The sequence below is a fragment of the Papaver somniferum genome, unplaced genomic scaffold (genome assembly GCF_003573695.1).
Source record: "Papaver somniferum cultivar HN1 unplaced genomic scaffold, ASM357369v1 unplaced-scaffold_76, whole genome shotgun sequence".
Classification (NCBI taxonomy): domain Eukaryota; kingdom Viridiplantae; phylum Streptophyta; class Magnoliopsida; order Ranunculales; family Papaveraceae; genus Papaver; species Papaver somniferum.
In genome coordinates, this window is record NW_020650526.1 from 535300 (window position 1) to 558408 (window position 23109).

Below are 23109 nucleotides of genomic sequence, written 5' to 3' on the forward strand. Positions count from 1 at the left end.
TTAGTGGGTACATATTAAAATTATACAGATGGTACACATGTTGATCAGTATGTGTACATAATTGTACAATTTTGTGCACATACTTGTTTTGCTATTAAAAATGGGGTGTAACAGATGGTACACCTGTTGATCTTTAATGTGCACATAATTATACACCTGTTGATATTATTGTGCACATAATTATACACCCATTGATCGTTAATGTATACATATTTTTACACTTGTAGATCATTTATGTGCACATAATTTTTCCTATGTAATCATCGGTTGCATCGTCGTAGTCTTTCTTTTTCCAGCTTATATGGCTTGTTATTTCAATTTTTTTAGATGAGTTATATTTGATACTTCTTGGGTGAATTTCTAGAAGTTAGGCGTTGTTGGTATTTCTTATTATGTGTTGACTGTAGAATAAATTAGGTGTGACATGTATTAGTTCTAGAAGCGCGCTGACTTAGAAAACATGCATATTTTGTGGTACTTAATGTGAACATAGTTCTACACGCGTTGATTCTTAATGTGTACAAAATTGTACACCTGTTTATTTGTTAATACGTAAAAAATTATACACCTGTTGATTTGTTAATATGTACATAATTAGTCGTACACATGCTAATCTAACACTAGATTCACTTCCATTTTCAACTTTTGTTCCATATCTATAACAAATACTTTCTTCATGGATTCCTATTTTAGGTGAATCCATGTCATGAGTCACCAATAATTTCAATAGCTCATGATTTCTTTTTGAAAAGTCCATAACCAATAAAAAAGCTATTTTAAATGGTCGATGTGCAAGATATATTTATGATCACTGCTATTTTCTAGTTACCGCCTTGTTTTTCTACTTTATTTGTCTTATATTTTCTGTCATCTCTTGGATTGTCGTCATTTCCTATATTTTCTTTCTGTAGATAACGATATTGCCAACAAGAAAACGAGTTGCATCTCTGTATAGTAAAGTTCACAAGGTAAATTCTTCATTTGCGCTCTATTTAACCATTATTCTTTTCCTTGTGAAATTTGTGAAGATATTCTTTTGAAAGGTTAAAGACCGGTATAATCTTGTGAACTATGTACATGTGTTTGACTTTTAATAGTTGTGCACAAACCAAAAACGAGGGAAAGCACTAATGTGTACAGGTGTTGGACTTTTTATAGTTGTGTATATACAGTTGTACACCATTGTGTTATCTCAACTATGTTCACCATTGTGCTCTCTCATGATTTTATGGCCTTGGATTTTTACAGGTGTGTACACCACTGTACAATTTCAATAATATATATGATCTGTTTTGTGTGTATGGATGTTGGATTTTTAGATTTTTTATAGGTGTGTACATACTCAGTAATATATGCATGTTTTGTGGATACAGAAGACAGATTTTTGTAAGCGTCTACATAGTTATACACCATACCATTATGGCCTCTCATGATTTTATGTTTTTTGTTTTGTCGGTATGCACATTAGATTTTTGTAGGTGTATACACCATTGTAGACCATTGTACAATCGCAATAACATATATGACCCGTTTTGTGTGCATGGATGCCCGTTTAGTTGGATTTTTTATATGTACATAGTTGTACACCACTGTAATATAGTCTGTTTTGTGGATATGGATGTTGGATTTTTGTAGGTGTGTACATAATTGGACAAAATTGTGCTCTCTTAAAAATATATTAAAAAAAAAACTAATTCTTGATGAAACTGTAAGTTGTTGTTTTTTGATATCATGAGATGATTTTAATAGCATCCATGCTATGTGTTTAGGTACTTTTCGAGAGAGCTTAAGAAAGTGGAAGAACAATACACAGGTTTTGTAGATGGGCGATTTTCTGGATTTTCTGATTTTGGTGCTTACGCGAATAATTTATTTGTATGTGGTGTACAAAATGGTGCACCATATCTTGCCTTTGAATTTTCTGGATTTTTGTAAACGCGTACAGTGTAAATTAAGATTTTAAAAAAATGAGAATTATATAGTCATATGGGTACTCTTAAAGTTTACGAATTTTGGAAAAACGGTTCAAAGGATAAATTGTTTTTTAATTATTTTTATGTTAATTAAAATTGCTGACATTATCATAAGTCACTGTGGACTAAACTGCAAATATTTTGGACTAAATTGTAAATGATAAGGGTTATTAGTGTTCTTTCCTATATTTTGGACTAATTTGTACCTAGTTGACTATGGATGGACTAAGCCGTACTTTTGGACTGACATTTGGACTAAACTGTATTTTTCCCATCTATTTATACACCACAGGCCGGTTTAAGGTCTTGAATGTGTTTGCCTGCTCTGATACCAATTGAAAAAGTGGGGGTCTAATAACCACAACCAATATTTCTCTTAGCAATATGTATGGACTAACTACAATATACTTTCAAGAGAATCAACTAGACAGTCAGCCTCAATCTTAAGAAAAGTATATCAGAGAGTTATATCTCTGTTTCACAATGTAACCAGCACATCAAACAGATAGAAATCCGTGAGCCTGATTATTATGTGAAACAACTTTAACGGTACCAAAGACCAATATTCAAATGTCAATCAAATATATAATCAACAACCAAAGGTTGGATTCTTAATTGATTGAACTTAAGCACAACCTGTGATATTTCAATTATATAAAAAATATAATGCGGTAAAGAAATAACACAAATACCAGAAATTTTGTTAACGAGGAAACCGCAAATGCAGAAAAACCCCAGGACGTAGTTTAGATTTGAACACCACAATGTATTAAGCCGCTACACACAATAGCTACTCCAAGTTAACTTCGGACTGGAATGTAGTTGATCCTAAATCTCACACTGATCAAAGTACAGTTGCGCTCCTCATGTCTCTGAATCCCAGCAGGACTCTACACACTTGATTCCTTTAGCTGATCTCACCCCACAACTAACAGTTGCTACGATCCAAAGTCGAAGACTTGATAAACCAATCTATCTCACACAAAAAGTCCATTGTATAGATAAATCTGTCTCCCACAGATATACCTATGAGTTTTGTTCTGTCTTTTGATAAATCAAGGTGAACAAGAACCAATTCATAAACCGAACACATATTCCCGAAGAACAACCTAGTATTATCAATCACCTTACAATAATCTTAATCGTATGGTTGCGAAACAAGATATTGTGGAATCACAAACGATGAGACGAAGATGGTTGTGGCTACTTTTTATCTTGCCTATCGGAGATTAAATATCGAGCAAATCTTAGAGAAGATAATACTCAATCACGATAGAAAACAACAAGATCAGAACACGCAACTACGTAGAAAATAATTGGGTCTGGATTCACAACCCCAATGAAGTTTTCAAGCCGTTAACCTACATGGTTTCTTGAAAAACCTAAGGTTAGAGGAGAATCGACTCTAGTCGCAACTGACATCACACATGAGGTGTGGGGATTAGGTTTCCCAGTTGCTAGAGTTCTCCTTTATATAATCTTCAAATCAGGGTTTGCAATTAATTTTACCTAGGTAACAAAGCATTCAATATTCACCGTCAGATGAAAACCTGATTAAACTCAAGATAATATCTTTCAACCGTTAGGTCGAACTTAGCTTGTTACACAAAAATGAAAAATGACTTCATTTAGATATGAATAACCGTACCTAAACGTGTACACCTTGTTGGCTCAACAATAGTTAACCGAAGTTAGCGATATGAACACTTTCATATTAACCTTATTCATCTTAACCATAACTAGTTCAAATGACTCAAATGAAACTAGTACTAGAGTTGTTCAATTGTTTATATTCTCATAGAAGTATACAAGACATAATTCAAGAAAAATCGTTTTTGATTCACATGAATAAATTCATAAACATTATAGCCACGATTTTGAAAAGATTGCATTCCTTATTATATAAATATATTAGTTCATGAACAAACCGAGTTTAGAACATAACCTACTCAAGTATGTAAACGGGTACGCATACCTTAGTAGTCGGACTTAGTTTGGGTTCGTCAATATGCGAATGGGTACGCATACCTTCCAAACTCAGTATAAATTCTCGCACCTGAACCTCACGCCAATACGCGTACGGGTATGCCTACAAGGTTTCAGACTTTTACTAAACCAACCAGTACGCATATGGGTATGCATATTATGGTTCCCGGACTTGGATTACATATATGCAAGTACGCATACTATGCTTTATCCAATCATGGTTAAGTGTTCTAAACTCCATTTCAATCATTGAAACATTCTCGAAAGACGGGAATAGCTGTCTCACACAAACTATTAGCTTCAAAGCAATTTTCAAGTGATCGAATGATTAATACGAAACATTCCGAGTCTACATCAAATGAATGTCTCATACAAATCATGTAAGATGTTACCGGGCGATTTTCACATGATCATCTTTTGACTTTCGTCAAGAATATAAGATGAACTTGGTTAAATCTAAAGCTTACTAACACATATTTCGAGAAATATGTAAGCGAGATAAATTCAGCTCGAAATATCAAATGTGTATAGTTGAAGTCTATATAGCTCTACGACTTTTGTCTCAAATAGGAGATAGAGTAGATAGAATTTTGAGTGATAGATGAGTTCAAGTCTCCACATACCTTTTGTTGACGAAGTTCCACAAGCTCCCCTTAGTAGTTCTTCGTCTTCAATCGATGAACGCCGTGAAGTCTAATGTTCAACTACACTTTCTATCCTAATCCGAGACTTAACTATAAGTAGACTAGAAATCAATACTTATAGTTTTGGCAACTAAAAACTTGACAACAAGCTTGAGATGGCAACGCTTACGAGTTCGACCGAGCAGTGCTCTAACATGTACAACTTCACCGTTGAGGTTATTTTTGTGATCCTCCACTAGTACAACGGCGAATTCCGATACATGACAACTAATTAAACTAAAACGATGCGACAATACGTGAGAATCACGCCCATTAATGTTCCCCGTTTCAGCGGCAAACATTCTATGAACTTTCTCCTAGGAACACAACGCTGATTCGGCTACATTCCTAATGACATCTTCTTGTCTGTGAAAAACAAAGGCTCTACAAATAGCTAAATCCTCTTGTTGAGTGAATCTAACACCACGAACTCTGGGAGGCATTTTTGTAGATAATTTGAGAGTGAAGAATGTGTGAATTGGAGTTGAAATGATAAGTATTTATAGAACTCAAAATTATAACGTTGGATCCCAAGAGTTTCCAGCCGCCCAGATTTAGCCGTTGGCGGTTTTGGGAAAAACGTGGGAGGGTTCTCCAGACACGCTAGCGTGTGAAGTAAACACGGGCGATTTTGGCTAAAAACGCCAACGTTTCTGGCTCACAGGCCAGCGAGTGTGCCACGATCGCCCGGCCTTCCATCAAGGCGCGCCAATTCTTCCATCTCACTCAAAAAACCAACAATTTTATTGGTTTGTTCATTGTTTTTCATGTTTGTTGAGTCCGTAGTGGGATCAAAATGAACAAATATTTATTTTGTTGAGTCCATAGTAACTGCTATGATCGCGGGTTCAGTCCCCCACAATGAATGGGACCGTATTTTTTCATGTTTTGTTGAGTACACTGTACAGGGCGGAATAGACCGCCGGTTCAATCCCATAACTAACTAATCTGCCACACCATTTCCACAAAATTTTAACGTAGCATAGTGAGATAACTAGTCTGGCACACCATTGGAATCTCTTTCAGTGGAAAAATGATATTGATATGCGTGTTTGTTTTGGCTTCATTATTAATTTTTTAATCTCAAATAAGAGTATTAAATTGATTATGCAGTCGGTAACCGCAAAATTTGGGTCGGATATGCATTGATTAGTGTCTAATTTACTGCTCCTACGCGCTGCTGCTACTAATTTGATAAGTCTTTGATGATTGAACCTTATCTCTAACACCTAAAAAGTCACATTATTTTTATGATAAGACGTCAACAAGTCTTCTTTATCTGAAGAGGATTTACTACCAATTGTTTGATGGTTCTACTTAATCTTGGAAGTAGTACATTTTATCACTGAACATTGTTAGAAGCTTTATCAAAAGTCTATCTCAATACCTTAATCCAAAAAGTATTTTCATGGCAAGCAACCCAAACATACAAGGTTTCAGTTATACACGAAGTTTAATTCCAGTATTTGATGGTGAGACTGAGAGCTATGATTATTGGAGTCTACAGATGAAGACGTTGTTTATTTCGAAAGACCTACTGGATTTTGTAGAAAATGGTTATGCAGAACCCGAATCGGCAGCAGATATGCGGACTAAAGCAAAACAAAAAGAGTACAAAAAGAATAGGAAGAAAGATGCCAAGGCACTATTGTATCTACAACAAGGGGTAAGCAAGGATATTTTTCGACTGATTTCAGAGGTTAAAAATTCTAAAGAGGCTTGAGATATTCTCAGAGAAGAATTCCAAGGATCAGAAAAGGTAATCTCTATCAAACTTCAAAATTTATGGCCAGATTGTGATAATTTACTTATGAAGTTAAGAAAATGAAACTATCTTTATATCATAAGTTCTAAATCCCTTACACTTTCACATTTGCGCTAACAATCAACGAGGATCAACACATGACTTTGATGAGCTATGTATAACTGTATATTTGTAGTAAAACTCCTTGCTATATGTGTGTGTGTATATATATCCATCATACTTTCTCAGATGTAACCTACATAAACATATGTTCAGAAGGGGGACATGGACAAAACGAAGGACTGCGCTCCCTCAACAGATCTGATCAGTAAATACCTACCTTTGTATAAAGCAGCAAAGGAAGGTGATTGGAAGAAGGCTAAGAATTTTATTGATAACAATGATAAGGATGGCAAGGATACTGCAGTGACCGCACGAATAACAGTCTCCAACGACACGGCTTTGCATATAGCTGCAGCTGAAGGACACTCCGATTTTGTGGAGGAACTTGTGAAACTTATGACCAGTGAACAACTTGAATTAAAAAACTTTGATAATGAAACAGCACTTCAACTTGCCGCTGTAGCTGGAAACATCATATCTATAAAAGCAATGGTGGGAAAGAACCCAGCTTTGGTGAACATGCGTGATAGGTATGGCTGCATTCCTCTGCTAAATGTTACTAATTGTGCTCCTTCAAATGATCAAAAGAAGGACATGATCCAGTATCTCTACCGTGTCATGATAGAGCATCCCGGTAAACCGAGTCTTTTCTCTGGTGATTTGGGTCGTCAAATAATATGCAGTATAATTGGAGATGGTTTCTTTGGTGAGCGGTGACCATCATCATAACCAAATCCATTAGCGAAACAAATGTATGTACATATGTTGACCCACACATTTTAATCGTATTACTGTTTGTTTTGAATCTGTAGATATTGCTCACCATATGATCGATAAGTATCCAAAATTGACTATTGAACAAGACCCTAAGGGAAAGGGTCCCTGTGCATTAGAAATGATGGTAACAAGCGATGCATTTCTAAGTAGAAATCAGCTGACATTTTGGGATCGTTTCATCAGCTCATGTTTGTATAACTACTTTAAACTTGGTTATTCTTATTTTGAACTGCCTACATTTTCAGTACGACTGTACATGGACCCATGTTTTGTATCTCATAACTAAGTTAATCAATCCGTCTTGTTTATTCTACTGGGAACTGGACTCACTATGTATTACAATTATGTCAGTGTATTTTGCTTCCTCTCCTGGGACACTACTCAATGGAGACGTGGAGAATCCTCCAGAAGAGACTTCTAGGGATAATACTTCAACAAGAGGTACCTCCCATTAAGGGTTAGCCACGGAAGTTTGTTCAAAGTTCTCATAATTTGACTTTATGTATCTTGATTTTAGTTTCAGCATGGCAATGGATGCGTAAAGTTATCTGGAAAGTTGCAAAACATACAAGTAAGCTGGCCTATGAAAATGAGTTATCGTATTTTTATTTAGGAAATAATTCACTAGGCGAGCCCGAGAACCCCTGAGCTAACTAAAGAAAAAGATGAAGAAGCAAAGGAAATAATGAACGAGTTGTTTTTGTTTTCCCAGCCAAAGGACACAAACTACTCAAAGAAAAGGTGATGCATGAGGAAGCTGTAAAACTGATGAAGTTCATAATCAAAATTATGAAAAATTCTTTGAAGGAACCCCCAGAGATTATAGAATTTTTCAAAGCTACAAACATATTATTCACGGCAATAGATTTCGGAGCCGCAGAACTTGTAAAAGAGTGTCTACAAGCTTTTCCTTGTGTCACTTGGGTTGAGGATAGCCAGGGAAGAGGTATATTTTACCATGCAGTAAAAGTACGACATGAAAAGATTTTCAAACTCTTATATGGCATTACTGGGTTTAAAAATAAGTTTGCTGCCTCAGTGGACATATATGACAACACGATCTTGCATATGGCTGCATGGCCAGTACTTGCGTCTCCATTCGAAAGGCCAGTTTCTTGTATTGTTTTGAGGCTGCAGCGAGAGCTTCAATGGTTCAAGGTAATATAAAGTATATTTAATTACCCCTCTCAATTTAGTAGTTAAAACTTAAATCTATTCAACTGAATTGGAATTGACACCATTACACAACACAACATTCTTATCTTAAAACTTTTGTTTGTAGGAGGTAGAAAGTCTTGTTCCACCAGCACACAGGATACGGAGAAACGATGCGGACAGGACTGCGCAAGATTTATTTGAATATGAACACAGAGAATTATTTTCTCAGGGAGAGAAATGGATAAAGGACATATCTCAGTCATGCTCCTTTGTAACTGCACTAATTGCTACAGTTGTTTTCACAGCAACTTTTACAGCACCAGGTGGATATAATAACAGCGGCGTCCCAATATTTTTGCACGAAAACTCATTCATAGTGTTTGCTGTAGCAAACGCCATGGCTCTATTCTCTTCGACTTTATCACTTCTTACGTTCTTAGCTCTCCTAACTTCAGAATACCAGCATGATGATTTCCTAAAAGCTATCCCAAAAAAATTGGTGCTAGGACTTGTAACTCTCTTCATCTCAGTAATTGCAATGATGGTCGCGTTCTCTGCTACACTTTGCATTGTTCTTGGACCCAGATACACATGGCTTCCGATTCCTGTGATGCTGGTTGCGCCCATCCCTGTGGGTTTGTTTTTATGGTCTTATGTTCCACTGTTTTGCAATATGGTTTATTGTGCATTTGGGCACAGCATCTTCCATTGAAATCAGGCATATAATCACAAGTTTGTTCTCCTCTTTTTACCCTTTTACGTCTGTACTTCTTTTATAGTCCTTGTGTTGAATTTGATTAATCCTCTTACTATCTGTAAATGTGAGAATGTAAGTGTGCAAAACACATACTCCCTCCTTCCCTAAATAATTGATTTATTCATTTTTAAATGTTGTTGCACGAATAATTGACCTTTATTATTAAACAAAGGGATATTTCTAAAACTACCATTTTAATTGATTATGTTTAGTATAAGAAATATGTATAATTTGATAACCATGTTTATATTCGTTACATAGGTGTTTTAAAATGTTTTCCAATGATATAAAGTGTACGACTATCCATCTTATAATTTGAGATAAATTATTTCTAAATTTTACTAATTATTATCTATAAGAGTATAACTATAAAAAATATGTAAATACTTTCATCTCCTTGCTTAAGAATTGTGCAAACTTGAAATAGGTCAAATATTTGGGGACGGAGGGAGTATATAAGGAAAGTGTAATATAGGCGTTTGAATAAAAACACCTTTTTTGTTTTTGTTATTATAGTTCTGTCATGTTAACAACTCCTCTTTTACTCTACTCTTCGTAGCCTATATAAGGCATTATTACCCTTTAATTATTTTATCAATTCATTAATAAAGTTGAACATTACCTCTGTAGATGGGGAAAAACGATTTGCTGGTTTTTAAAGAATTGAGGAGACGACCGTACGGAGGAGACTCCTCGAACCGAGCGAAATGTTAAACCTCACACAGATCCACCGCTGCAAAGGGGGTGCTTTAGATTCGAGAGATCAATCTGTAGTATTCTGGCTTAAATCAAGACAATGACCGTTCCAGAGTAAATTCGGTCACAAGAGAGGATGGGTTGATCTATAGGAGGGAAGCTGAGAAATGTATGGAATCAATGGTAATCAAAGATTGTGGGTGTGTGAATTCCGAATACGATAAGCTCTGAGTGATTGAAATTGCTCAATTGAAAGTAATTGCTCAATTGATGAGTTGATGATCTCATGTTGTCGATGAGACGTGAGATTGATGATACTGATGATGTTGATGATTCAATCATGATTCAGAGATTTATTTATATTATTGGAATTGTAGACACCATGATCCCATGAAGTGTGACAGTTGATGGAATCAAGGAGTGGGGAAGTGGAGATCGTGTTTGAAACCAGTTGCTCAACGTGTGGAGACTTGGTCGATTTTCCACCCACTACCTCGTGAATTCCTTCAATTGATTGCACGACTTGCTCACATTCCATCGTGTGTCTGAACACACGTGCCGTAGACCGCCAAACCAAAACCCTAATTGATATCCCCCAAAGTGACACGATTGACGTCTCGTGGTTTGTTAGTCAATTGATGACTTCGTGGTTTGATGGGACGATGAGTCCATGTAGTCGTTGAGTTGAAAATAATGTTCTGAAACTCGTGAATTGAACATGTCATGAGACAGAGGTATAGTTCTTACGATGAAGTGAGCAAATATTGCTCATTCGGTGGATCTTTGAATATCGATTGTTGAACCAATATTCCTTGGTTTGAACAAATATTTATCTTCTGAGCAAGTGTTGCTCATGTGATGGATTGTGGAATATTTGATCGTCTGAGCATGTGTTGCTCGTCTGATGGATTATTGGCAGCGTACCAAAAATATTAATTAGAATACTGGTCATTGAACCGAGCATAATTAATAAAATTAATGACCATGAGGTCGTCGTAAAATTATTAAGGTTAGAATCTGGAATGATGATCCTTGGATTCAGAAACCCTAATTTGATCAATTGATGATCAATTCATGGTTCGTCGGAATTTCAACCATGGGACGAAGGAGGGAGCGACTACATGGCACCGTGGATCAACCATGTAATGTCCATATGCTCACGTGAGCAAATACGAAGAACTCCTGAAGAGTTGACGATTTGTTGGTGAAAGAATGATCAAATGCTGGTTTAATCATTTATTCGAAAATGCTCGTCTGAGCCTTAGGTGAGAAAACCTAATTAATTATGACGAGGCGAGGGACCGACCATGGAGTCATGAAACCGGCCCTGGGTTGTCCCGTGACCGCCTGACGATCACTTCATGAAAATCCAAAGTGTTTGGGAGAGTTTTGGACCTAATACGAGCAATTGTGCAAATTAGGTCAAAACTGTGAAAATTGATGGGACCGGCTTTCGTGAGCTAAAGAGCCAATCTTGGTCGGTCAAGATAGCGTGCTCGTGTCCCCAAGGCGTCCGCGTCTCAGTCCTGAGAATTTTTATATTTTCTGGCGTGCAATTGAGCATCCATTCGAGAAAATATGCCAAAATTAAGGTTTCGACGAAACTGAGGAAAACACCATGAGATGACGAAAAATAATTATAAAATAAGGAATGATGAGGCGTGGGACCGCCGTGGTCAAGGCATGGTCGGCCGGTCGTGACCACGGTCCCGTGGTGCCTTTTCCTTAATTTTATAATATTTTGATGATTTTATGAAAATTTCATGAATTTTGAGAAATTTGATGAATTTAGGGAGTTTCCATGAATTGTAAGAGTTTTCATGAGTTCAAGGAAGCAAAAATATTAAAATAATAAAAACAAGGGCGTGTGGGACTGTGGAAGGCATGGTCGGCCGGCTAGGGCCCGATCCCACGAGTTTCCCTAATTTTTTAATATTTTTAGGTATTTTGATGATTTGAGGGAATTTTTCCTAATTTGAGAGAAATACCATGAAATCAAGGAATTTGATGAATTCAAGGAAAACTAATAATAATAAAATAATAAAACAAAGGGGCGTGTGGGACCGACTAGGGCATGGCCGGCCGGCCAAGGCCCGTTCCCACAAGTTTTCATATTTTATTTTATTTTATTATTATTTGATGATTTGTGCAAAAATACCATGAAATCAAGGAGTTTTTCATGAAATTAGAGAAATAATAATAATAGTAATAAAATAATAAGGAACCGTGGGGTGTGGGGTCGGTTGGGACCAAGGCATGGCCGGTTGGCCAATGGTCACACCCCACACTCCTTTCTTTAATTTTATATTATTTTTTATGGATTTATGGAAGTACCATAAAACCGAGGAGTTTCCTCGAGACGAAGGAAATTTGATAAAATGAGAGAATTTTCATCAAATCTTGAAAAATAATAAAAATGCATTAAAAATATAAAACTGGTGTGGAATTGACCACGACACGGTCGGTTGGTCGTGTGTCCGTGCTCCCAGCACCCTGGTCAATATTTTTAATTATTTATTATTTTCTTCTCTATTTTGCATAGGTTCATCGTTTCGTTGTATTTTTGAAATACTCGTTCGTCCTGTGACTGTTAGTGTAGTGTCGTTGGATACACCTTCACCATTTGAATCAGGGCTTACTTAGAGGTAGCTCAGACGCCCGGTTGTTGATTATTTATTACTAATTGTGGAATCCATTGGAGAATAATTCACAAAACTGAGCAATAAGATATTTATTATTAATTCATAGGATCAGCTGAGGATTCGACTACGAATTCAGAATAATAAAGTGATCCTTACAATTCAATGGGATCGTAGATTCGACCATAGAATCGGAGTAATTAAAATTTATCTATTACCATTTATGAGACCAGTTGTGGATCATGAAATCGGAGTAATGAGATAATATAGTTATTGCTATTCTATGAGATCAAGCCGTGGATTCAATCATAGAATCAGATTAATTGTTATTGCCATTCCATGGGACCAGTCGTGGATTCGACCATGAAATAGGAGCAATTAGGAACAATTAACTTTGTGGCTCCATACTAGCAGAGCAAGCTGTCTAGGAGCATTAATTATCCCGATATGAGCTTGTCGGTAAGTCATATCCTTTATATATTCAGGGTAAACTCGTTGTTTGTTCCTGAAGACGTTATCACTCTATACTAGCAGAGCAAGCTGTCTAGGAGCCGTCCATCACGTGATACTATATAGAAATAATCACTGAAAGTATTAAGTATTCATGAGATATGTCGTTGTCCAGTCGTGAGACTACATATCCACATGTACTCTGAGAGAAGGTACTCTCCGTTGAGAATTCGATGAGAGACCCGTATCTCGATACTCACGTCTGATTGCTGAATCAGAGCTTCATATAATTTTGAGTTTACGAATTTAGCCTTTGTCGAAAATCCACCATCTACATTAAGTCCCCTGCTTATTGAGGAAAGCTGTGTTCTTCAGTCAGCATTAAATGGTGATTTTCCGGCCATAAATAATAATACCAGTAATCGAACTTAGTCGTAAGTTGAGACGTTACCGGATTTAGAGAGAATGAGCAAACCACGACTTGATGAAGGATTCAATTTCATGATTGGAGCGTCGTTTGATGAGCATAAATTGGCGTTGAACCGCTGGTTTGGACGACGAGTCCGTGGTCGGTTAGGATTCGCGGGTCGGGCCCAATAAGGAAATCCTTAGAAAATTAGGTTTTGGAAATAAAATTGATATAAAAGGGATTAATCCTTTTTTTTTATTTCACGCCCAGAGCTCCATCACGCCTTCATCTTCATCACGTCCGAGCATCAGGGTTTTTTGCCGGAGCTCCGATCGCCGCCGACCATCGCCGACCAGGTGAGTGATTTTTTTTTTATTTTTTTTTGCTGTTGTTTACATGAATTTCATGAAGTAATCATGTTGAGACCATATACATGTGTATACAATTGGTGTGAGTTTTATGAAAAACCTTAGTTTTTGTAAACGTATGTTCGTTCGATCGTTAGTTTTGTAAACTAACTATAAAACCTAATTTAGGAGAGATTTTTCTTATATGAACCTAGGTCCAGTGATAAAACTTAGTTTATGAGTTTTCATGTGTACCAAGGTTTTATCATAAAAGAAGTGAATTTTCATGAAATTGGAAAAATCCTTCGTGATGACACGAAGGAAAATATGTATGATGAACTTGTTTCCAGTGATAAAATTTTGCTTATCAGTTTTCATGTAAATACAAAACTTTATCATATGTATGAGATGTGAGCTTTCACAATATTTTTGAAATAAACCTTCGTTTTAAAGACAAATAACGACGATACGAAGGATTTTTTATTTTTTATTATATATATGCAGCTGTGACATATATTGTGTAAAATATGATGATATATTTTATTTGCATGAGTTTGTTTTCGTTAGATAAAATCCTTGAGAGTTTATGTATGCAAGTTGCATTAATTGCTGCTTTTTTCGAAAAATCAAAGCGTGTGTTTTGAGGAACCTTCGAAGATAGACAATATATTTATGATGAAATATTTTATTCTTGTAAACTTCATAGGTCAGTTGTGTGAATGTTCACATTATGAAAATTGTGTCCGTGATTTTATGAAAAATCAGTTTCGAAATTAATAAAGTTTCGTTCGTTTTTGCAATTTTCGAAGAGACGAACGATTTTGAGGAGGTAACTCTACCGTTACTATCACTATTGTTAGTGGAAGTACAAAAGGTAATAGTTAAGAGTTACCATTTTTTGCCGTATTTCCTTGATTCCTGTCTGGACAGCATACTGAAATAGAATGTAATGTGGACCTTTACAGCTACTCAGCAAAGATGGCCAATTCCCAAGCTGACGACGCCTCGAGGGAAGAGATGTGCGTTGATGATGGTATCTCCAGAGATGAGACATGCATGGATGAAACTTCCGTTGGGGGAGACGAAGACGAAATCCCTGGGATTAAGAATGTCCCGAACATAGATGATGCATTCTTTGAAAAAGATATTCCAGGAGCTGAGCAACATTTGTAATCCCCAGTGTATCGTCTTTTGATAAATCCCAGAACTGTTACTCAGAAGAAATTGGTGACTCATAAGACAGTGATTCGATTTTGTATTGAACGAGGGATCTTCGCCTCATCAATCATAGAGTTTAAGCTTTATCGAGGACCTTTGGAGAAATTTGCCGGCTGGGCGAGGCATATGTTGGGTTTTCCTCATGTGAGGACTATGCTCGACCAGGCGCAGGTGACGAGAGCTATTCAAGCTTCTGGAGAGTTGTTCATTTATCATGACACAAGTGGTATTGTGGCTCTGTTTGCTCGTTGGTGCATTCCCACTCACACTTTCATATGTAGATTGGGAGAGTTTACCATTACCTTGGAAGACGTAGCGGCTATGATGCATCTCCCAATCACGAGAAATCTTCCTGGGGAACTTTCAGATGAGGAGACCGCCGTTTCTCATGTCTTCACAGCTGCAATGGAGAAAGCGAATAAGGTTGGTAGTAAAGGATGCTATGCTTCCTGGTTGACACACTGGTGGCCCAAAGACGAGGTTTCTGATAAACCCATCGACGGTATGTTACCCATTGCTGCTTTCTTATGTTTATGGTTGTCCAGAGACGGTTTTTGAAGACAGTGGAAACTTGTTGAAGCCTTTTGTGATTCCCTTTGCTATTAAGATGGCTCAAGGTGAGCAACTTCCGATAGGTAGTTTATTCTTAGGCTCCTTGTATTACAACCTGGACTCCTTGATTATAGACTCCAGTGTGTCGAACGGCTCTATGAAGATTGAGTGTTATGCCAACACGATGTTTCTTCAAGCTTTGATGTGGGAGCATTTTAAGAATTATGCACCTACTCCACGTAATGTTCTGCAAGGACCGAATACTGATGCGCGCCATACTTTCCCTGAGAAAGATAATGCTAGGATCATGCGTTGGTCCACAAAGCAGCCTCGTTCTAAAATACGTTTATTGATGTGTTAGATGAAGAATCTGAGTTCAATTTTCGCCCGTGGGTGTCAGTCCCTGATTATGTTTCTCAGCCGATGACTTTCAATACTGGAGAAGGCACGAGTTTGACGTCTGGTGCGCATCTGAGTGATGGCGAAAGATCTTTCATGTTGAGTTGCACTCCTGGTCATTTGCTATCAGTCACGTTTGGAGAGCTTTCAGTGGAGGAGTATATTGATAGATAGAGCAGCTCGACAAATGGGTATGGATCAGTGTGTTCCAACCATACGGAGAAGGAAGCCATCAGTTGAGCAACTCAGGACTCATTTGGATCATACTCACGTGGATGGGAGTAGCTACTGGTTTCCTGGTTCTGATAGATTCGCCTATGTAACCCCAGGTTATGTAGAATTCTGGGATCAGCAACTTGGGCGTTTGCGTGGCTTTGTAAGATTTCCCAGACCTCCATTCAAGGATCTTCCTTCGGCTGAGATGATTTCCAGTCGACCAAGATTGAAGTATCTTTCTGGTGATAAACGAAAGTCGTCTCCAGGATGCTCTCAGGTATGTTTTTCATATAATCTTCACGAAATTATAAGAACTGTATTCTGATTATATTACTGGATTTCACCACAGGACGGTCGTAATATACGACCTCGAATCGGTGTAGATTTCTCAGAGACTGAGGCGGTTATTCATGGCGGAGAAGGCAGGCATAAAGGTTATAAGCTGTTACCCAATACCGTAAAGTCCCCAGTTGGTGCTTTGGTGAGTTCCCAATATTTCTCACCGTGACTTTCATTGCTATTAACATTAGAATCATGAAGCCAATGTTGTTAATTTTGTTGCAGAATTTTACTCCATCAGTCTTGAAGGTCTTCAATTTTCTGCTACTGAACAAGCAATCGCTGATTTGAGTGACGAAGAAACTGTAAGTATTTCTTCACATGTTCAAATGTGGTGCTTCATAGATGAAAATATTGATTGTAAAGGACGTGTACAGGAGGATGTCGTCATGGAGATGGAGAATTCTGGAACTCAATCATCCTCTGGGAAGGGAATGGAGGTAATTCCCAAGATTCGGAGCCGGATGGAAGTGATGTTCCTCTTGTCGTTGATGTGGACAATTCCAACCCCTTGGACACTTTGGAGACTCCTCAAGTAAGTATATATCCTGTATATTCTTCATAGAAGTATAAAAGTGCTGACTTGTGAATGAATGAATGAGAACCCATGTGAATATATGAAAACTTAGTCGAATTTCGTCGTCAGAAAATTCAGAACCCAGCTTTTTAGTAGAAACGCTGTAGAATCTTCGTCCGGAGTCGGATTTTGATGATCTGCATGTGCAAATTCAAGCCCAAAATTTCCAAGCTTTACAAAGAAGATTTTTAAGTTTTGAGCACGTTCAGAGCCTGAAAAAGGCGAAATAGTAAACTTCCAGGAGACTTCCAGAACTTTTTCAGATTGCGCATCACTTGATATTTTGGCCACATCTACTCGCTCGTTCATCGGATTGTCATGAAATTTTGACATGTCATAGAGGACATCCATACGAAGAGAATGGAATATGACCCATCCTCGATTGCCTTGTATTGCTCCCAGTTCGTCTCTAGTACAGGGAAGAGTTCAGTTTCTTCAGACGGACTCATCGTAAAATGTGTTTTCATGACTTTCATATGTTATTTGCTCGTGCCTTGAATGTAGTATGATGAACCTGATGTTGCCTTGCTGGTATACTGTGTTTCATAATCTCCTTTGGATTCGTGACTCTAACCTCATGTAATCTTCGTATTAGGTGCTAAATACCGAAGTTGAGGATACTGGAGCCAACGATGATAACTCTAACCATTCCGAGTTATTGATGAAGAGACAACCATCCCTGCATTCAGGCCATGAGAAGGTCGCTACTGATTATGGAAACCAGATGGTTGTTGCCTCAGTGATAGAAGAAACCGAGACAGCAGCGGAGAATACCGAAGGAACTGTTGCTTTGGTCGTGGAGCCACTCCAGTGACCGAGAACCGTATAATAGTGTATGAATATCCAACTGCAGGGGTCGCTTTCGATCCTCCCTTTAACACTTCACTCCCGTATCATGAACTGGTCGGTGGATTCAGCGTTCCCATTGGATATGCACGCTTGTATGAGACGATATGGAAGAAGTTCGGCCATATGATCGTTGACAGGAACCCTGGGCGTGCTTATGCTTTAACCATGCAAGTAGGCGTTATCTTGCGTGTCGTGAGTGATATGCATACGACCCAGGAATACCGTGACTCCAGATATACTCTTTGATTGGGAGTTTAACTTGGAGAATTCAGAAAGACTTGGCCTCAACGTGAAATGGCTTCGTAAGCAAATAAACGTTATCAAGGATTCATGTGAGAAGAACATACCCTTTCCAACGATGCTGTGAAGGAGAAGGAGGACAAGATTGCCAAGCTGACCGAGGAGTTGAACAAGGAGAGGGCGGCTTTGCAAATCTTGAAGGATGCTGATGAGCGAAAGCCTTTTCTTGCTGATCTCTTGAACTTCTGAACTTCTGAGAGATGTGAGGTTTATACTTGGGTTTTGATATTTAGATGGTTTTGGATTGACTGATGGTTGAGGATTTTCTTGTAGATTTGATAGAGATTTTCTTTTACGAAATATGAACTGAATTTTGATAAATTGCTGAATTCAAATACTGATTGCAAGTATTGCAAATGTTTTGAAGGAATTGAAATACAAATGAAAGAAAATCCTAAATGTTAAATCCCAACATCATGAGTGCTTCAAACGCCCAATACCTTAAATGTCCAATAATTTCAGATAAACGCCTTGAGCCAATTTTCGTGAATTACTGGTAAGGTTCTGCCATCTGTGTTGGTCAATTTGTAGTATCCTCCAGCCACGGACTCAGCGACCATGAATGGTCCTTCCCAATTGGAGTTCCTTGTAGAATGAAGACCGCGCTGAACTGCTTTGAGAACCAGGTCCCCTTCATGAAACTTGTTAGGCTTGGTCGATCGTGCCTTGAATATCTTCCGCTGATTCAGAATTCCCTGTTTGATGGAATTCCTCGATTGTGGCCCGTATGGATACTCGCGCGGAAGAGAGTATCCAACATAGTGTTGATCATGCTTAGGCAAGTCTTCGGCAATAAACCTCTCGATGGAATGACCGATTTTAAGAAGTTCTGAACCAAACCATTGAGTGTAATATTGCTGAGGTGAAGTTACTCACTCGTATCTTTTGATGACTGCTAAAGTATTCATGGGGAGAAGTCCCTGGACCATAGTAGCGTATTTGAACATTGGTAATATTGGAGCAAGAGGAGGAATAAGACTTTCCTGAGCTCGAAACCTTCTGAAAAAGGTGTGCGGATTATCTCCAAGTTCCTGCGTAAGTCCCATCAGAGTTTTTACTTCTTCCAGATGCTCAAACGATGGTGCGTCCTCTGCTTCGTCTTCCGACTCGGAATCCTTGTCGATGACAGGATGTGTTGAAGGCATCATTGTCCTTCCAGCATGAACCCAAGTTCTCCCAAGGACCATGTCGCATCCAGGGTCTTCCCGGATTATGAAAAACTTGGCCTCAGTGCAGATCAATCTTTCCGTAATTTTGAGAGTGATGAAGCCGTATGCGTCTCTGGAGATTCTTTCGTGATCCTTGATTGCTATGGTAGCGTGGGTGGCTTCCCGTCGAGTAATACCAGCAGCTCTAAGGAGTTTTCGAAGGGATGATGTTGACAGCGGTACCAACATCGACGAATGCCCTCTTGAACTCATTTCCTTTAATGTACAATGTGGTAAGCAGTCCCCTGTCATACATTTCTGTGTCGGTGGTTGGAGGTCCGGTGGTGGTCTCTTGGATCAGAGGACGTCTTCCGGACACGGTGTGGTTCAGTGCAGCAAACATGTCTTTCCTTTGAGCTTTCGAAAGATACAACAGCTCGCAGACATGTTCGATCAGAGATTGGACCGTTTCCTTGACAGGAGGTTCAGAGATGGTAAAACTTCTGACTGGGAGGGGGTTTTTGTGCACCCCCTCAGTCCCCAGGTTGATCTCTCCTGATTTTACCTTTTCTTTGGATATGCGCTTCTAAATTTTGCAATCACTCGTCGGATGGCTGACGTATCTTTGGAAGCGACAATACTGAGGATTTTCCATGGCCTCTTCTGTTGGTTCCTTCTTGACATAAGGCAATTTGATTGCGCCGTCTTGAATCCAGGCATCGAGTAGTTCATTAAATTCTTCTATTGAACATGGAAAATCAGGTGCTTCGGGATCTTCCGTATGCTGAGGAGGGATTTTCGAATTCTCCTTCTTGTGTGTCTTTAAAGGGGTGGAGGAAGTCTACTTGTGTTGTGGTTCTGCTTTTCGCTTACTCCCTTCCGCGACAGCATTTGTTCAAGGTTGCAGGTTATACTTCTTGTTGATCAAACGCCTGCTTCCTCGAGTGTCTTTTTTGAATCTTCAGTCTTTGTAGACTTTGATCTTTCGTGAAGCTCTGAGAAAGTCTGGAATCGAAGGTTTTCTAGCAAGGCCCTGTAGACCGGGAGCATGCCATTGATTCACAAGTCCACTAGTTGTTGCTCCGTGACGTTTGGGTCATGACAATCCAGGGTTTGAACTCTGAATCTTTTCACATAATCATTGGGATTTTCACCGACCCTTTAAAACATCCTTCCAAGGTCGGAGAGGGTGATTTGTTCTGACACGAAGAAGTATTTCCTGTAGAATGCGTTAACCATTTCTCCCCAATTGTTGATAGTCCCTGGTGCGATGTTGTTATACCAGGTGTATGCTCTGCCTTTCAGAGATTTTGAGAATTCCTTGAGACGGACGACATGATTATGCTCATGTTCTCCCAGGGATTCGATAAAATGAGAGACATGTTCCCTAGCATTACCAGTTCCATCATATAAGGTGAAGGTTGGAGAAATGTAACCTTTGGGGAGTGGAGTCCTCTGCGTAGCGGCATGATAAGGAGGTTGATGACGATGGACATGCGATGTTTTTTCTTTTCCACGGTTCTCCAAACGGTGCTCCAGATCCTCGCGAGTGATGAAATTCGATGATCCCTTTGCTGACGAGTTGTCCGCAGCAGTTTTGTGGACTTCGTCGTCTTCTACTGTATGGATTGGAATTACTTCAGGACCGTCGTCTGAGGATTTCTCGTTCTCCTTTCCCTTCTCTTGAGTCTTCTATGAAATCTTGTCAGTAAGAGTTTTGAGATAATTACACAGCTCCTTCTGTGTAGAAGCCATGTCAGTCTGGTTCTTTGCAAGAGTCTCATGCACTTTGATAAGATCAGCAATGGTAGGCGGTGTATCTCCTCTGATTTCTTCAGGGTGTCGTCCGGACAGTGGATGACCTTCGGCGTGAGGAGGAGTAGTGTCACCACCATCAATGTTGGTGGTCGGAATTGTCTCCGGGATATTCTGATTGTTGTTGTTGTTAGTGCTAGCACGGTTTGTGTTAGGATTCGTAACTGAACCTGACCTGAGATCAACCATCTTGTGAAATTGCTAGATTGCAACCGAGAGATTAATCTCCCACTGTGGTCGCCAATCTGTAGATGGGGAAAAACGATTTGCTGGTTTTAAGGAATTGAGGAGCCGACTGTACGGAGGAGGCTCCTCGAACCGAGCGAAATGTTAAACCTCACACAGATGCACCGCTGCAAAGGGGGTGCTTTAGATTCGAGAGATCAATCTGTAGTACTCTGGCCTAAATCAACACAATGACCGTTCCATAGTAAATTCGGTCACAAGAGAGGATGGGTTGATCTGTAGGAGGGAAGCTGAGAAATGTGTGGAATCAATGGTAATCAAAGATTGTGGGTGTGTGAAATCCGAATACGATAAGCTCTGAGTGATTGAAATTGCTCAATTGAGAGTAGATCTCGTGTTGTCGATGAGACGTGAGATTGATGATACTGATGATGCTGATGATTCAATCATGATTCAGAGACTTATTTATATTGTTGGAATTGTAGACACCATGGTCCCATGAAGTGTGACAGTTGATGGAATCAAGGAGTGGGGAAGTGGAGATCGTGTTTGAAACCAGTTGCTCAACGTGTGGAGACTTGGTCGATTTTCCACCCACTACCTCGTGAATTCCTTCAATTGATTGCACGACTTGCTCACATTCCATCGTGTGTCTGAACACACGTGCCGTAGACCGCCAAACCAAAACCCTAATTGATATCCCCCAAAGTGACACGATTGACGTCTCATGGTTTGTTAGTCAATTGATGACTTCGTGGTTTGATGGGACGGTGAGTCCATGTAGTCGTTGAGTTGAACATAATGTTCTGAAACTCGTGAATTGAACATGTCATGAGACAGAGGTATAGTTCTTACGATGAAGTGCGCAAGTATTGCTCATTCGGTGGATCGTTGAATATCGATTGTTGAACCAATATTCCTTGGTTTGAAAAAATATTTATCATCTGAGCAAGTGTTGCTCATGTGATGAATTGTTGAATATTTGATCGTCTGAGCATGTGTTGCTCGTCTGATGAATTATTGGAAGCATACCAAAAATATTAATTAGAATACTGGTCGTTGAACCGAGCATAATTAATAAAATTAATGACCATGAGGTCGTCGTAAAATTATTAAGGTTAGAATCTGGAATGATGATCCTTGGATTCAGAAACCCTAATTAGATCAATTGATGATCAATTCATGGTTCGTCAAGATATCAACCATGGAATGAAGGAGGGAGAGACTACATGGGACCGTGGATCAACCATGTAGTTTCCATATGATCACATGAGCAAATACGAAGAACTACTGAAGAGTTGACGATTTGTTGGTGAAAGAATGATCAAATGCCGGTTTAATCATTTATTCGAAAATGCTCGTCTGAGCCTTAGGTGTGAAAACCTAATTAATTATGACGAGGCGAGGGACCAACCATGGAGTCATGAAACCGGCCCTGGGTTGTCTCGTGACTGCCTGACGATCACTTCATGAAAATCCAAAGTGTTTGGGAGAGGTTTGGACCTAATACGAGCAATTGTGCAAATTAGGTCAAAACTGTGAAAATTGATGGGACCGGCTTCCGTGAGCCAAAGAGCCAATCTTGGTCGGTCAAGATAGCGTGCTCGTGTCCCCAAGGCGTCCGCGTCTCAGTCCTGAGAATTTTGATATTTTCTGGCGTGCAATTGAGCATCCATTCCAGAAAATATGCCAAAATTCGGGTTTCGACGAAACTGAGGAAAACACCATGAGATGACGAAAAATAATTATAAAATAAGGAATGAGGAGG

The 23109-nt window shown here is 38.9% G+C and overlaps 1 protein-coding gene across 2 annotated transcripts; it reads left to right on the forward strand.

Moving 5' to 3' along the window:
* Positions 1–5949: 5949 nt before the first annotated feature.
* Positions 5950–9333, forward strand: LOC113344459. Of its 2 annotated transcripts, XM_026588428.1 has the most exons (7): positions 5950–6401; positions 6663–7215; positions 7322–7474; positions 7638–7727; positions 7804–7857; positions 7999–8444; positions 8569–9333. In XM_026588428.1, the coding sequence occupies exons 2-7, from the start codon at positions 6672–6674 to the stop codon at positions 9154–9156; spliced, it is 1875 nt and encodes a 624-aa protein (XP_026444213.1). In that variant the 5' UTR covers positions 5950–6401; positions 6663–6671; the 3' UTR covers positions 9157–9333. The 2 variants fall into 2 exon arrangements, with proteins under 2 accessions (XP_026444213.1, XP_026444214.1); XM_026588429.1 differs by having other exon boundaries at positions 5950–7215.
* The last annotated feature ends 13776 nt before the right edge of the window (positions 9334–23109 follow it).

Excerpts from the sequence above, each read along its gene's own strand:
- LOC113344459 (XM_026588429.1), top strand. The coding sequence starts at position 6,672 with ATGGACAAAACGAAGGACTGCGCTCCCTCAACAGATCTGATCAGTAAA. Across the intron at positions 7,858-7,998 it reads GAAAGTTGCAAAACATACAA|CCAAAGGACACAAACTACTC; the intron begins GTAAGCTGGCCT and ends TTGTTTTCCCAG. Across the intron at positions 8,445-8,568 it reads GAGAGCTTCAATGGTTCAAG|GAGGTAGAAAGTCTTGTTCC; the intron begins GTAATATAAAGT and ends TTTTGTTTGTAG.